General features: G+C 40.7%; 1 protein-coding gene across 2 annotated transcripts in view; it reads left to right on the top strand.

The window, feature by feature from the left end:
- Positions 1–545: 545 nt before the first annotated feature.
- The window catches only part of fancl (FA complementation group L), a 32,254-nt gene continuing 20,070 nt past the window's right edge, over positions 546–12,729 (top strand). For both annotated transcript variants that reach the window (XR_015109412.1, XM_086180415.1), the window contains exons 1-5: positions 546–860; positions 1,157–1,215; positions 1,597–1,657; positions 2,150–2,206; positions 2,512–2,609. Coding sequence is in view for 1 of the 2 variants with exons in the window: in XM_086180415.1 (XP_086036541.1) it covers positions 774–860; positions 1,157–1,215; positions 1,597–1,657; positions 2,150–2,206; positions 2,512–2,609 (362 nt within the window). In the remaining variant the exon portion in view is untranslated. The remainder of the gene's footprint in view (positions 861–1,156; positions 1,216–1,596; positions 1,658–2,149; positions 2,207–2,511; positions 2,610–12,729) is intronic.

Below are 12,729 nucleotides of genomic sequence, written 5' to 3'. Positions count from 1 at the left end.
ACATATGTTTAAATAGAAGAAACTAAGGGATCCTACAGTAATGGCCACACTATCATTTCATGGAGAAATTATTCATGCTATGATCAAGTACAAATTAGTTCTTCCAGAAATTGCACTGAGTTGCTTTTGATTATACTGCATGGGATAAAGCATCACAATGCGTCATATAATTATTTTTTAAGTAGAAAATATATACATTTTAACATAATTTGCCAATTTCCCAACTGTGGGGCGAATAAAGAGTTATCTTAATTCATAAATTGCATGGCCCAGAGGTAGATTGGACGTCTAGCAACAGAAGGCGCTGGTTCCATCCTCACCTCCCCATCCTACAGCAAGATACCCAGCCCCTAATTGCCCCTTATGGCCCTGCGACGGACTGGCGACTCGTCCAGGGTGTACCCAGTCTCTTACCCAATGTCAGTTTTGGGATAGACCCCTCCCCAACCGAATGCATGGATTAGGAGTCACTGACGTATTCAACTGTAACAGCTGGCGATGGCTATAATTCCGACATTTTCTTCAGACCTGGAAGGCAACCCTGACACGTCACATGTTTCGGTTTTCATGGCGGGCTGCGGAAGTTTCTCCTTCGACTTGCTAGCAGTTCCACTATAAACGCGACATAATTTCTGTGTAAATCTGCTTTTTAACTGGCAAATGCGTGAGTCAAGGCTCAGGTGTTTGTTTAATGCCACGAAGAAACAGTACAACTTAGCCTGTGTATCTTTTCGCGTAAATCAAGGAAGCAGTGAATTCTAAAGATTAGCGTGATGGAGTCTGTTTTGGAAAATGACAACCCACTACTTTTACCCCTAAACAAAGAGAAAACTTTCTATGACGGATTTATCACGGTCCAGGTAGGTTAATATGTCAATGGAGTGTTCCTGCTCATTGAAGATTACATCCAGACCTTGAAAAAGCAGTCGTAGCATTATGTTGAATTTGCCTTTGTATCAACTTGTTATAACTTTTCAGACAAGATGCCCTAAATATTTTGCTATTAAACAATGGATTTCATTCAATTTAACAGTCTTAGATGTCGTTTGATAAGGCAGCTGGCTAACGTTATGTCGTCCTGAGTCATGAATGTATTATACTTAAAATAGTGTTTTGTGGCTGTGGTGTAACTTGGACTATTGCTACTTTATCACAGGAGAGACACTTCAGAATGAGAATAATACTGCCAGAGGATCATCAACTCAAAAAAGCCAAGTACAGACATGACAAAATTTTACTCACTGCTACTGTTGTCTGTTCTAATGAAAATTCCACAAAATTCACGGATATGAAACTTGATATTAAGATAATATCTATCTATAACTGAAGAACAATAATGTCATTATTGTTTCAGAGCTAACATCCCATCACTAGATTATGTGCAAGTCATTTGACAGCACACTGTTCCAATTGCCACATAGAGCATACAGTTCATCTCCATGTCTAGTAAGACTTGCCCACTTTTTAACATGCTAATCATACTTCTCCCTAATTCATATCTTGCCTTCTTGGCCTTTTTTCATTTTAGGAAATGCCTAACCATATGGTCTTACCATTGTCAAGGGGTAGTAACTCTGCATAACTTTGTTCTCGTAGGTTGCACTGCTGTTGGCAGTTAAAACACCTGTTGCGTGGGTATGAGCACATAGTGAAGCAGGTAAACTTTACATACAGGACCAAAGACTGTGTTGTACATTGCTGCCAATTGCATCATCATATTTTGTGTTGTTTTGTTTAAGCCATCTCTGATTGTTCTATTTTAATTTGGTATAGAAGCCATTTTGGCTCTTTTGTGTTGGCTGCATCATGCTTGGCATTTTTCCTGTACTGTTTCCATCAGGCTTGCTTCACTCTTAAGCAGAGAAAAATATTTTTCACTGTTTAATTAACATCGCCTGGTAAATGTCCCTATTTGTTATGTGGCCCCTCAGGGTTATTTGCATGAGATTGATATTTCACCCCGGGCTGCAAAGTTCATTATTTTCGCAGCCTTTAAGCTATCATTAATTATTAAAGCAGGTGGCAGCCCCCATTAATCACAAACACTGTGTTTGATTTGAATGGCTGGCTAGAGGAAAAAAATAGAGAGTGTCACTTCATTATCTTCCCATTCAAGGGTGTCTTTTCTCTGTTGTTTGACTCCTCACAGAGGCTGCAGCAGTCGCCTGATCTTGTCAGTTTCATTCTGGAGTTGAAGACTGTCTTGGTAAGGACAAGAATGACACCATGCTTTGCACTGTCACTTTGACATTGTAGGTGTATGAAAAAGAATTAAATGAGAACCTTCACACATTATCGATAGCCTTGGTTTGGAGCACAGGTGTACATGTATACTCCGCTCAATACATGAAAAAGGCAACAATCTGGACCTAACTGGCCATGAGTCACCTCAGCTGTATTTATATTATGTTGTTTGTTGTTTGAAAAATAATTGTCCAGTGTGGTGAGGATGTTATATGATGTGCATAGTAATCCAGGTTTGATAAGTGCTCTCTCTCTCTCTCATTGCAGGAATTTGGCCTCAAGTGTAATCCAGAGTGCAGCTCTATCCGGCCTCCACAGTACTACTCCCAGCTCATCTCAGAGATGGAGACCCTTGGGTGGGACAAGTAAGTGAGCTACCAGGAGGTAAAACAGTCCGACCAACCAGTCTTCATCATTTAAAGACTATGAGTCACTTAAGGGATAGTTCACAGTTTTGAAGCCTAGTCTTACCTTCAAGTAGGGCTGGGCGATATCACGATATATATCGTCTGGATGATAGAAAATGTCTATTATTTAATGTTAAACTTTATTGTTTATATCGCGGTATCGCAAAACAGGCTTTACGGCAGTATTTTACGTCACCGACGCGCCTTACGGCAAGCCCAGGCACGCGGCTCAAACATACACAGCCATGGAGGAAGACGTTGGACACCACACAGAAGAACATGTTACCAATTCTCAATCTAAACAACAACAAGATGACGAACAACCAGCGCAAACCGACGAGCTTGTACTTAAAAGAGGGGGAACTTCTGTCATATAGCGGTGGTTTGGATATAAAAAGACCGACAAGGATCAAACCACTGCACTTTGTAAAGTATGCTGCTGCCCGATCCAACAACAGACTCGAACACGAATAACTTTTTTATCACCTGAAAAAGAATCATGAAAAAGAATACAGAGAGAGTCAACGAGAAAAAGCAGCAAAAGCTGGGCCGAGTGACGTTGACGTTAAGAAGAAACTCCAGATGCAGACATTGCAACAGGCTTTTACCCGCGGCAAACCATATAGCCATACTTCCCGCAGGTGGAAGGAACTAACCATGGCTGTTAGGGTTAGCACATCTGTAAAGATATGATTCCAATCTACATGGTCGAGAAACGGGGGTTTCTGGAGTTAGTGCAAACACTCGACCCTAGATATGAAATGCCCAGCTGAAAACACATCAGTAGCGTTGTGTTACCTGCTTTATATGATGAGTGCCGGGCAAAAGTGGAGGAAGAAATAAAAATAAAATAAACTGTTCATTCATTGAATTTTCCAAAAATGTGCTATATCATGATGTATATCGTATCAGGATATAAAATGAGCTATATCGGGATATAAAATTTTGGTCATATCGCCCAGCCCTACCTTCAAGTGATAATTTTGATTGGTAGAGTAATTTGTCAGCACAATCCACCCTGTTGTATTATCGTTTGAAAATTGGGCCAAGGGTGCATGGTGAATGTTGTCATGCCCCTGTTTGTAAAAATTAGTTGAGGCGTAGAGATGCATAGTATTGGATATTGTATCTGATATGCTGAGAACTGATTTTGCCATTGTATTTCCTAAATCTAAAACCTTTCCTCTCTTGGGATTTCCTACCAATAGTAGAGAATAAAAGTCCATTTCTTGGCTGCTACTGCCTGGTGAGAAAATATGGCTTGTGTACAAGTTTATGCTTGTTGAACAGGTGATTTGATGAATTACTCTTGTTGGCTCTTTTTTCAAAAGGCTTTTATTTCTTTCACAGGAGTGTCGTTTTGTTATTGACCCTCCTCTGTGAACCTCAGCTCCAATTCAAACACTGGCAGGATTTTAAATGACACCGCTATACCCCTTTGTGCATCTATTTGACTTTGGTGATGTGAAAAAATACATAGAATAGCATGAAAACCCAGATTTTTTGTCAGCCTTTGGCCAGGTGCTCTAGTATTCAAACTTGATTTAGATTTATGTACCCAAGGTGCACCTGTAGCCATATAGTACCACAAAGCTCAAAGTCATTCGCTGCATTTCAACTGTCATTCTTGAAAGTACATCAGGAAACTCAACACAGCGGTATAGAAACGCTGCCCAAACTATCCAGACAGCCGTAGTTATGTAAATGCTCACGTACAGTTTGGGTCTGGCTATAAGTCTTCAAGTCTTCATTATTTAGTGATTTTGTCAACATTTCTGCATCACAGAAATCATAACAGCAGATTTTAGGAGACGAAAATGGTATATATTTCTTATTTATTTTTATGAGTAAGAAGAATTAGAAGAATTATTATTGTCAACATCAATATGATACTGTCAGCAAAAAAAAAAGTCAATATTAAGGGGATTGCTTGTCAATAGACACTATTTAATTTACCCCCTCTTACTCTGAGCCCAACCCATTTATCTACCTCCCAAAATTTGTATTATTTTAGAAGACTTAAAAGGTCTAGATTTAGAAAACATAATTAACCAACTAATCCATGGTAAATTTCTATATTCTGTATAACACCCAGGAAGATTTATGAGAAAAATTGATGGGTCACCCAGCTGTACACTGTGCACCTTTTACTCATGATGTTAATGCTTCAAAATTATGATTCTCCTATGGAATTTAGTGTGTCACACAGACAGCTGTTTTTTGCTGCACGTGAAAATTTATCAAGATGAGCTTATTGAAAAGAACTATCTGGCTGTCAAGCAAATGCTTAAAGATAAAATGTTGAAGTATTTGTGTATATTCTCAGTCATCCAGGTCATCCTAATTCTCAACTGGAGAGGTGAGTCCAGTTGCTTAATTGATTATTTTTGAGTATAAAGTGTTGAAGTAACTCCTCAGTGTAACAACAGAACCTACTTCTGCAATACTTGCTCAATTTAAATTGGCTTATAGTGAGATTCAAATAGTTAATAAAATAATTATTTCCTCCTAATGAACAACGCTTTTATGTTCCTTTCCTTGCTTACATGGTCCCAGGACACTCTGAAAGTAATTTGTCTGCCGAGTGCTGGCGGTGCTTGTTCCACAATGATCCAGATCTCAACTCTGGTTTTCTTCCTAGAAGCTATATAGAGAACTTAAAGAGAACACCTCAAGTGTTTACGTACAAAATTAAGCAGTCATGAGCTGCTCACCGAAACTGTAATTTATTGATTTTTATTTTAACTCTTTCTCCCCAGAGGTAAGATTAACATATCTAGCTGGGGTGTAGAAACCTCCTCTGCTTTAAATGGCTATATAGAGCAATGCCCCCCCCCCCCCCGCACACCACCCCGAAGTCTAAAACTGATTGGACAGCCTGAAACAACATTGCCACACATTAACAAATGTATCTTAATGACTTCCTTATTTTTAGTTATTGAGTTATAGTTAAATCCAGGTCACATTTAATAACTGTCAACCCATGTGTGGTGACAGGCCCGGCTAGTACCACTGTGTCCCCCGTCAGGAGAGGAGGGGTGGGCTTGAGATATCTATTCTCCCACAGCTTGGATTAAGCCTTCACTACTACACTCATTTTCCACTTTACTATTAATGACCACGGCGACAATTATGATATTAGCAAAATGCAAATAGCTCTAATTGAAGACTCTCAGGTTTTAATAGGAGAAGGGGGGGGGATGAAGGTATGCTTTATGCTAGAAATGGGACCAACATCATTTTCAGTGTCGCGTTACGGTTAGGAGGCATTATACACAGTGGGCCTCAATCTCCAAAGCACTTGAGATTCGCTTAGTGTCTTAATTGGCAAGGGCCGTGCTAATAGCCACCAGGGGTTTTCAGCTGTAATTCTGTTTGCTGATTGGGCCAGGTAAATGAGTCTGTCTGTCTCTCTCTCTTTCTCTCTCTCTCTGTCTCTCTGTGTCTCTCTCTCTCACTCTCACTCTCTCCCCCCGTCCTTCCATTTCTGTGTTTTGAGTGTGTGGTCATCTTAATTGGCTGAGGATGGCATACCGTGTGTTAATTAATGGAAAATGAGGTCAAGTAGGTCAGTTGCCATCACTTGGTGGCCCCAGAACATGGCCCTGGAAGATGCAGGCTTCATTACAGCCACAGCTGACACTCAATGTTCACAGTGTCTTGGTGCACGTACAGTGTGATGTCTGTTATCACTGTGTTATCACTCTGTCACACTGGGTTGCTGCTCCTCTGGGGTGATTTGTAGCAGCTCTTTGTCAGCAGGACATTGCTGGGCCATCCAGCCCGTGTGTGTGTGTGTGTGTGTGTGTGTGTGTGTGTGTGTGTGTGTGTCTGTGTGTGTGTCTGTGTGTGTGTCTGTGTCTGTGTCTGTGTCTGTGTGTGTGTCTGTGCGCGAGCGCGTGCATTACCAGGACAGTGACTAACTTCCTATCATCATGTGAGACTTGCAGTCAGTGTAGGAGGATTTCAAATACTTTTTCATCAACTTTTCCAACTGTTTAAATTGCTGTTAAGCTTTTAAAAAAGCATTCATTCTCTTTCTATAAACACCTTTTGAACATGTAGGTCTGTTAATGCAGCAGTAAATTCAAACCAATGTCCTTAAAAACATGAATAAAGTTGAAATCAACTAACAACTGCAATAGCTACATTTAATTGGGTTACATCACAGGTTTCACTGTCAGTGTCAGTCTTTGGTATTCATGATTGATACGGCTGTTTTTCTTCCACACAGTATTTCAGTGGTACAGTAATTCAGTTTTTAGCACTCACATCAAGTGAGTTATGAGTTCAAGTTCTGAAAAGTGTGTGGATTTTGAATGTACTCTCCATTTTTGCTTTGGTTTCCTTGACCAATGCTATTAAAGAATCTAATCATGTATTAATCAGCAACACCAAAAAAATTCCTAAACATTTAACTGCCCGTCTCGGTGTTGGAGTTCAACTTCAATGTTAATCTATCACTTGTTTGATTGATGCTGCTGATAAGGAATATCATCTGATATCCTTTGTTTAGAACTTCTTGCTCTTCATCCTCGTAATTCGTCTGTAAGGTGAAGAGCTGATATAACCCCTGGGCCTTGACCTGGGTCTGACGTGAACCTGTGGTGTCTTCCATAAATTCTGTCATAATGGTAACTTTGATGTTTGAACACTTACTGATAATAAAGCTGACACTTGCGACATAAGCATTGTCCAGATGCATAGCTATGTTCAGATTACGTGAAAGGTCACATTTGTGCAGGATGTTCCACTTAGGTTTTACTGGTAGTGCCTGACGTTACTCGAATGACTGTTTATGAGGGGTGGTACTCAGATGTTCTGGGGGAGCTGACTCAACCTTTTTTACAGAGAACCTTGTACATCTGTATTGGATATTCAGTAAAGTGTCTAGTGTAAGCCATCTCTGAATTTCCAGCACTTTGGCATTTTCTCCTGCTGATTTTCAATACTTCATACAATTGCAAAGGGAGTTACGGTACTCAGTTACATGCAGTATCATCCTCTAAGATGATGAGAATACCCTGCTTAGTTCATTAATCATGAACTGATTCAAAAATGTAAATCAGAATGACATATATATATATATATATATATATATATATATATATATATATATATATATATATATATATATATATATATATATAAAATGTATAAAATATGTCTCTGTGCTTAAAAAAAGTGTTATTTTGTCCATTTGATTTATACATACATTTTTGTCCTATTTCCTTTAAAGTTTCCTTTATCATTTTGCGTGTGAATTTGTCATGCAGCACACACCCGCATACACGTGTGTTGATCTCACTGGTCATGAATCACTTGCTCAACACAAGCACACATGCACAAGCACAAATGTGTGTGTCGTACTCTGTCTGGAAGCCGCTCACTTGGCTGTGGAGTTGCAAATGGGATGCTCTCATCAGTCTTCCCAGCAGGACATCTGACTGTCACGCTGTTTCCATCATGGCCAAGTAGGGGTTGAAACTAGTCCTTGCTATCATGGGCATGAGACCCCAGAGGAGAGGAGGTAGAAATATGTGTGTTAGTATGCACTGATGCAACTTTTTCATTGTAGATGCAAAACTAAACTTTAAGTAAAGTTTGGTGATATTCAGAGCTGTCTACTCTGTCTTTATGCAAAATTAAATAAGTGATCTTACTGACATTATATCTCCTTCTGGAACATTAATATACTTTGGGAGTTTTTTCCACACTGACGAGAATGCAAATCTGTGGACATAGAATATGAGATTGCAATTTATGAGTGGGACACATGGAGGGCATGTTGGTAAAGACAAATAAGCCCACACGTTGTTGGCTAACAAATGTTGACCAATATTCAGATGATTTCATTGTGCTGTTTGGTTTGCATTTCACTTAGCTTGTTCGGCTAACTTATTAATCAGCACCGATTCTTATTTGATGGTACATTAGTGTTTGAAGTGTTTCCCCTGCCTGTATAGGACCACTATAGCGTGGTTAGCACTGTTGCCTCACAGCAAGAAGGTTCCGGGTTTGAGCCCTGGCTCGGGCATGGGGTCTTTCTGTGTGGAGTTTGCATGTTCTCCCTGTGCCTGTGTGGGTTCTCTCTGGGTACTCTGGTTGCCTCCCACATTCCAAAGACATGCAAATGGGACTAGGCTAATTGAATACTCTAAATTGACAGCGTGGCTGTATGTGTGAATGGTTGTCTGTCTATAGGTGTTGGTCCTGTGATGGATTGGCGACCTGTTCCGGGCGAACTCCGCCTTACGCCTGAAAGCTGCTGGGGTAGGTTTGAGCCCCCACATGACCCTTAACAAGATAAGCGGAAGAAAATGGATGATAGGATGGGTGGATGGTTCTATGTCCATCCATCCATTTTTTACACCGCTTTTCCAAACAGAAACAAACAATATTTTTATCGCTTCTTCAGATGGATATTTAGGCAAATTACAGTACCAACACTGGTACTACATATACATGAATGTAAAATAATCAAAAGAACACTCATGTAGTTGGGTGTTGTCTTTATATTACCTTAAGACCCTTGTTCCACTTCTATAGAGAAAACACATTATTCATGAATTCTACAAATCATCTGTATTTTATTTCTGTAAGTCAACTTTTTTTTTAATTGATTTTAATGCTGTGGATCCTTGCCACTTTCTTCACTTACATAGGTCTATTAACCAGTTTTGCTTGACAGATTTGTGTATTTATTACTCTTAGCAGTAATGGACATTTTATGGGTCTGTGCTATTTGTATATGACTACCCAAGGATATGAAATATCTGGGTTGTTGTCTGTTGAGGACGTTCTTCTCTACTGCTGGATTGAATCAACATATTTCACCAGATTGCACAAAATGTGACAAATTTGTGTGATTGGGTCTGTGAGTGTGATGAAGAGATTTTAATATAGCTTTAGAGGTACAGGAGAGATGAGGGGGTAAAGTGTGTAAGCAATGGGGCAAAAGAGACTCAAATTGGCCTGCTCATTATATCGTGTGTTTGTATGTGCAGACATCTTTGACAGTCCAACATGATGCCCTTCGCCTGTGTTTGATCATGAGTGAACAGACACTTTTATGAGCCGGGCGTTGCAGACATTGCCTGCCATCATTCAATCACTTCCGCAAGTGCGTTGTGTCATCCCTGAGCACACTGCTCACATCACTCTTCTCTAACACACTACATAAATTCTTAGCAGATATACAGCAACGTCAGGCCCTGCACAATGTCCTTCGTGATGTACTGTAAATCTGGAGAAGAACTGTCCCAATCCTTTGTCTGAGATCTGTGTTTTGTCTCGAAGTCTCAGAAGAGTGGACTGAAGAGAGGGAGGACCTCACTTCTTCATGGAGTGCTCGAGCAGCAGTGGGAGCAGTAAATCTGACAGTCGTGTTGGTGCAGGCTTGGGTCGGATCAGTGTCGTGTCCTCTACCTCAGTAGGTTATAATTAGCTCAGGAAGGATGAGTCTAATTTACAAGGGGCCTCAGGCTTTCACATTCAAACTCCCACCCTGAGGTCACACCACCAAACCTAATTTTAAGAGTTTGAACTTACTGAAAGAATCAAAGCGGTTGCATAATGTTTGGAATCTTATGCTTGAATCAAAAACTTGGCCTGAAACAAATTTGAAAGCATGAGAGAGAGTGCTCCTCCATTGGTCAAAGTCAGTTTTCATCTTGATTGGCCATGAACATAACTGCTCTGGTCAAACTAAGAATGTTTCATATCACGCACACGGCAGACAGTAGTTTGTAACAGTTAGTAGTAGTTTCATTACCTTACCTGCCAAAGTGGCAGGTAGGTTAAAGAGGAATTGGAATGCAATTGAATCTTTCTGTGAAAAAGTTAGCTCAGTGGCATCTGAAGTGATGTGACACATTAGACTAGATGCCTCACATGCACACCTGTGCAGGGCCATGGTGTGCATGTGAGGCATCTCGTCTGAAGCCAATATCACCAGAAGAAGACAAAATAAAGTTGGACCGGAGTGCACTCTAGGCCTGGGCGATATGAAGTAAGAATAAAATGTATATGAATAAAAATTTGATTCACCATTATTTCCGATTTTTTTTTAAGAAAATAAGAAGTACAAAGGACAGAGAGAACTCAGAACAAATTCTGCTTTTACTTTATCAAAAAATTAACTGACCACTGTATAAATAGGTACCATATCTTTAGCGATGTGCAAAGCGATCACTTCAGTGATTGCTCTCAATCGTGCCCTTTCTTATCATACATGGTCCCGTGGGTAAATGATTGCATCACAGTAAGCTGTTTTTTTATTGGGAGTTTGTTGGTTATAGCAGTCTTGTTCCCCTCGCAAAGAGTGGCATTTCTCCTGCTCGGCTGGATGCCTCTTTTTTTAGATGCTGAAATAAGTTTGTTGTGCTGCTGCTTTTTGTTGCAATGGACAGACAAACCCAAACCAGTTCCAAACCACTGACAATACTACTCCTTCCCTAGAAACAAACTTCTCGCTCTTCTTAGCCATGTTGCTGTTATGTGTGCGCAGGAAACAAGGGAGAAGGGTGAGTGAGAAAGCCATGGAAGCTCCTGGGGGACAAAAGGTGCGCCATAGCAAGAAGAGTAAAAACTCAATTTTAAATTTTTTAGATTGTCCGCAACAAAAAAACTCAAATTAATCAATAAAATCGAGACATCGCCAAGGCCTAGTGCACTCTCACTCAGATATGTTATTTGGTGACGTAGCATTAAATTACAAATGTAAAAAAAGTGGCTGATGTCATGTCAAATGTCAGACTTCATGGGCCATTGAGTCGAGTCAAGTCAATTTTATTTGTATAGCACCAAATCACAACAAAAGTTATATCATGACACTTTAGAGTAGGTCTAGTACCACACTCCTTTGATGAATTTACACCCAGCAATTCTCCATGAGCAAGCACATCAGGCAACAACGGCAACAAAAATCTTCCTTTTAACAGGCAGGAGCGTTGAGCAGATCCAGGCTGAATGGCGACAGTCTTCTGTTTTGACAGGTTGGGGGGAAAGAGCAGGAGAGTGGTGCAAGACAAAGACAGATATCGGAGGAAGACAGATATATATAAGAGAGGGACAGAGATAAAGAGAGAGAGAAAGGGAAGAGACTGATGGACAGATGGGGACAGGAGCAGGTAGTGCTACAGTTGGCTGCTTGAGCCTCTTCAGTTCTGTAGCCTCCTCCAGCAGCACCTAGGATCTGGGATGCGGGGGGCCTGAAGGCTCTGGAGAAGAAGATGAGTTAGTAAGACATATGAGTATGATTTATGTATAACACATATAGGAGGACAGAGAGGAGGAGAGAGAAGCCCAGTGAATCATGGGAGGTCCCCCGGCAGTCTAAGCCTATAGCAGCATATCTAAGGGCCAGCTTAAGCAGCCCTAACTATAAGCCTGATCAAAAAGGAAGGTCTTAAGTCTGCTCTTACAGGTAGAGAGGGTGTCTGCATCCAAGACCGAAACAGGGAGACGGTTCCACAGGAGGGGAGTTTGATAGCTGAAGGCCCTGGTTCCCATTCTACTTTTAGAAACTCTAGGAGCCACCAGTAACCCCGTTTCCTGGGAGTGAAGGGTTCTAGCTGGATAATAGGGGACTATGAGCTCTGTCAAATAGGTGCCTGATTGGAGGCAAGGACTTTGTATGTTAGAGGAAGAATTTTAAATTCTATTCTGAATTTGATAGGGAGCCAATGTAGAGAAGCCAGTACAGGAGAGACATGGTCCCTTCTACCAGTTCGAGTCAACACACGGGCAAAAGTGTTTTGGACCAGCTGGAGGGTCTTTAGGGACTGGGATTGGTGCAGCCTGATAGGAGGGAGTTGCAGTGATCCAGCCTGAAAGTGACATAAGCATGGACTATTTTTTCTGCATCTTTTTGAGACAGGCGGTAATTACCTGATGCTGATACAGTGCTAGCCGGTCACAAATCGGTGTAGAAGAAGAAGATATCGCGTTGTCATGGCAGTATGCGATTTGGGACAGCACTGCAACCTCGAAACTTGCGCACTGCGCGATTGAGTACATAGTTTGCTTAGTACACTCAATTTGAAAATTTAAGTATGCTTTATGGAAGTACGAGCTT

This window comes from Aulostomus chinensis, chromosome 16, assembly GCF_037954235.1.
Source record: "Aulostomus chinensis isolate RoL2024-O1b breed Wild chromosome 16, RoL_Achi_v1.0, whole genome shotgun sequence".
Taxonomy (NCBI): Eukaryota; Metazoa; Chordata; class Actinopteri; order Syngnathiformes; family Aulostomidae; genus Aulostomus; species Aulostomus chinensis.
Note: the sequence above shows the minus strand (reverse complement) of the source record. Positions and strands in the feature narration are given on the sequence as shown.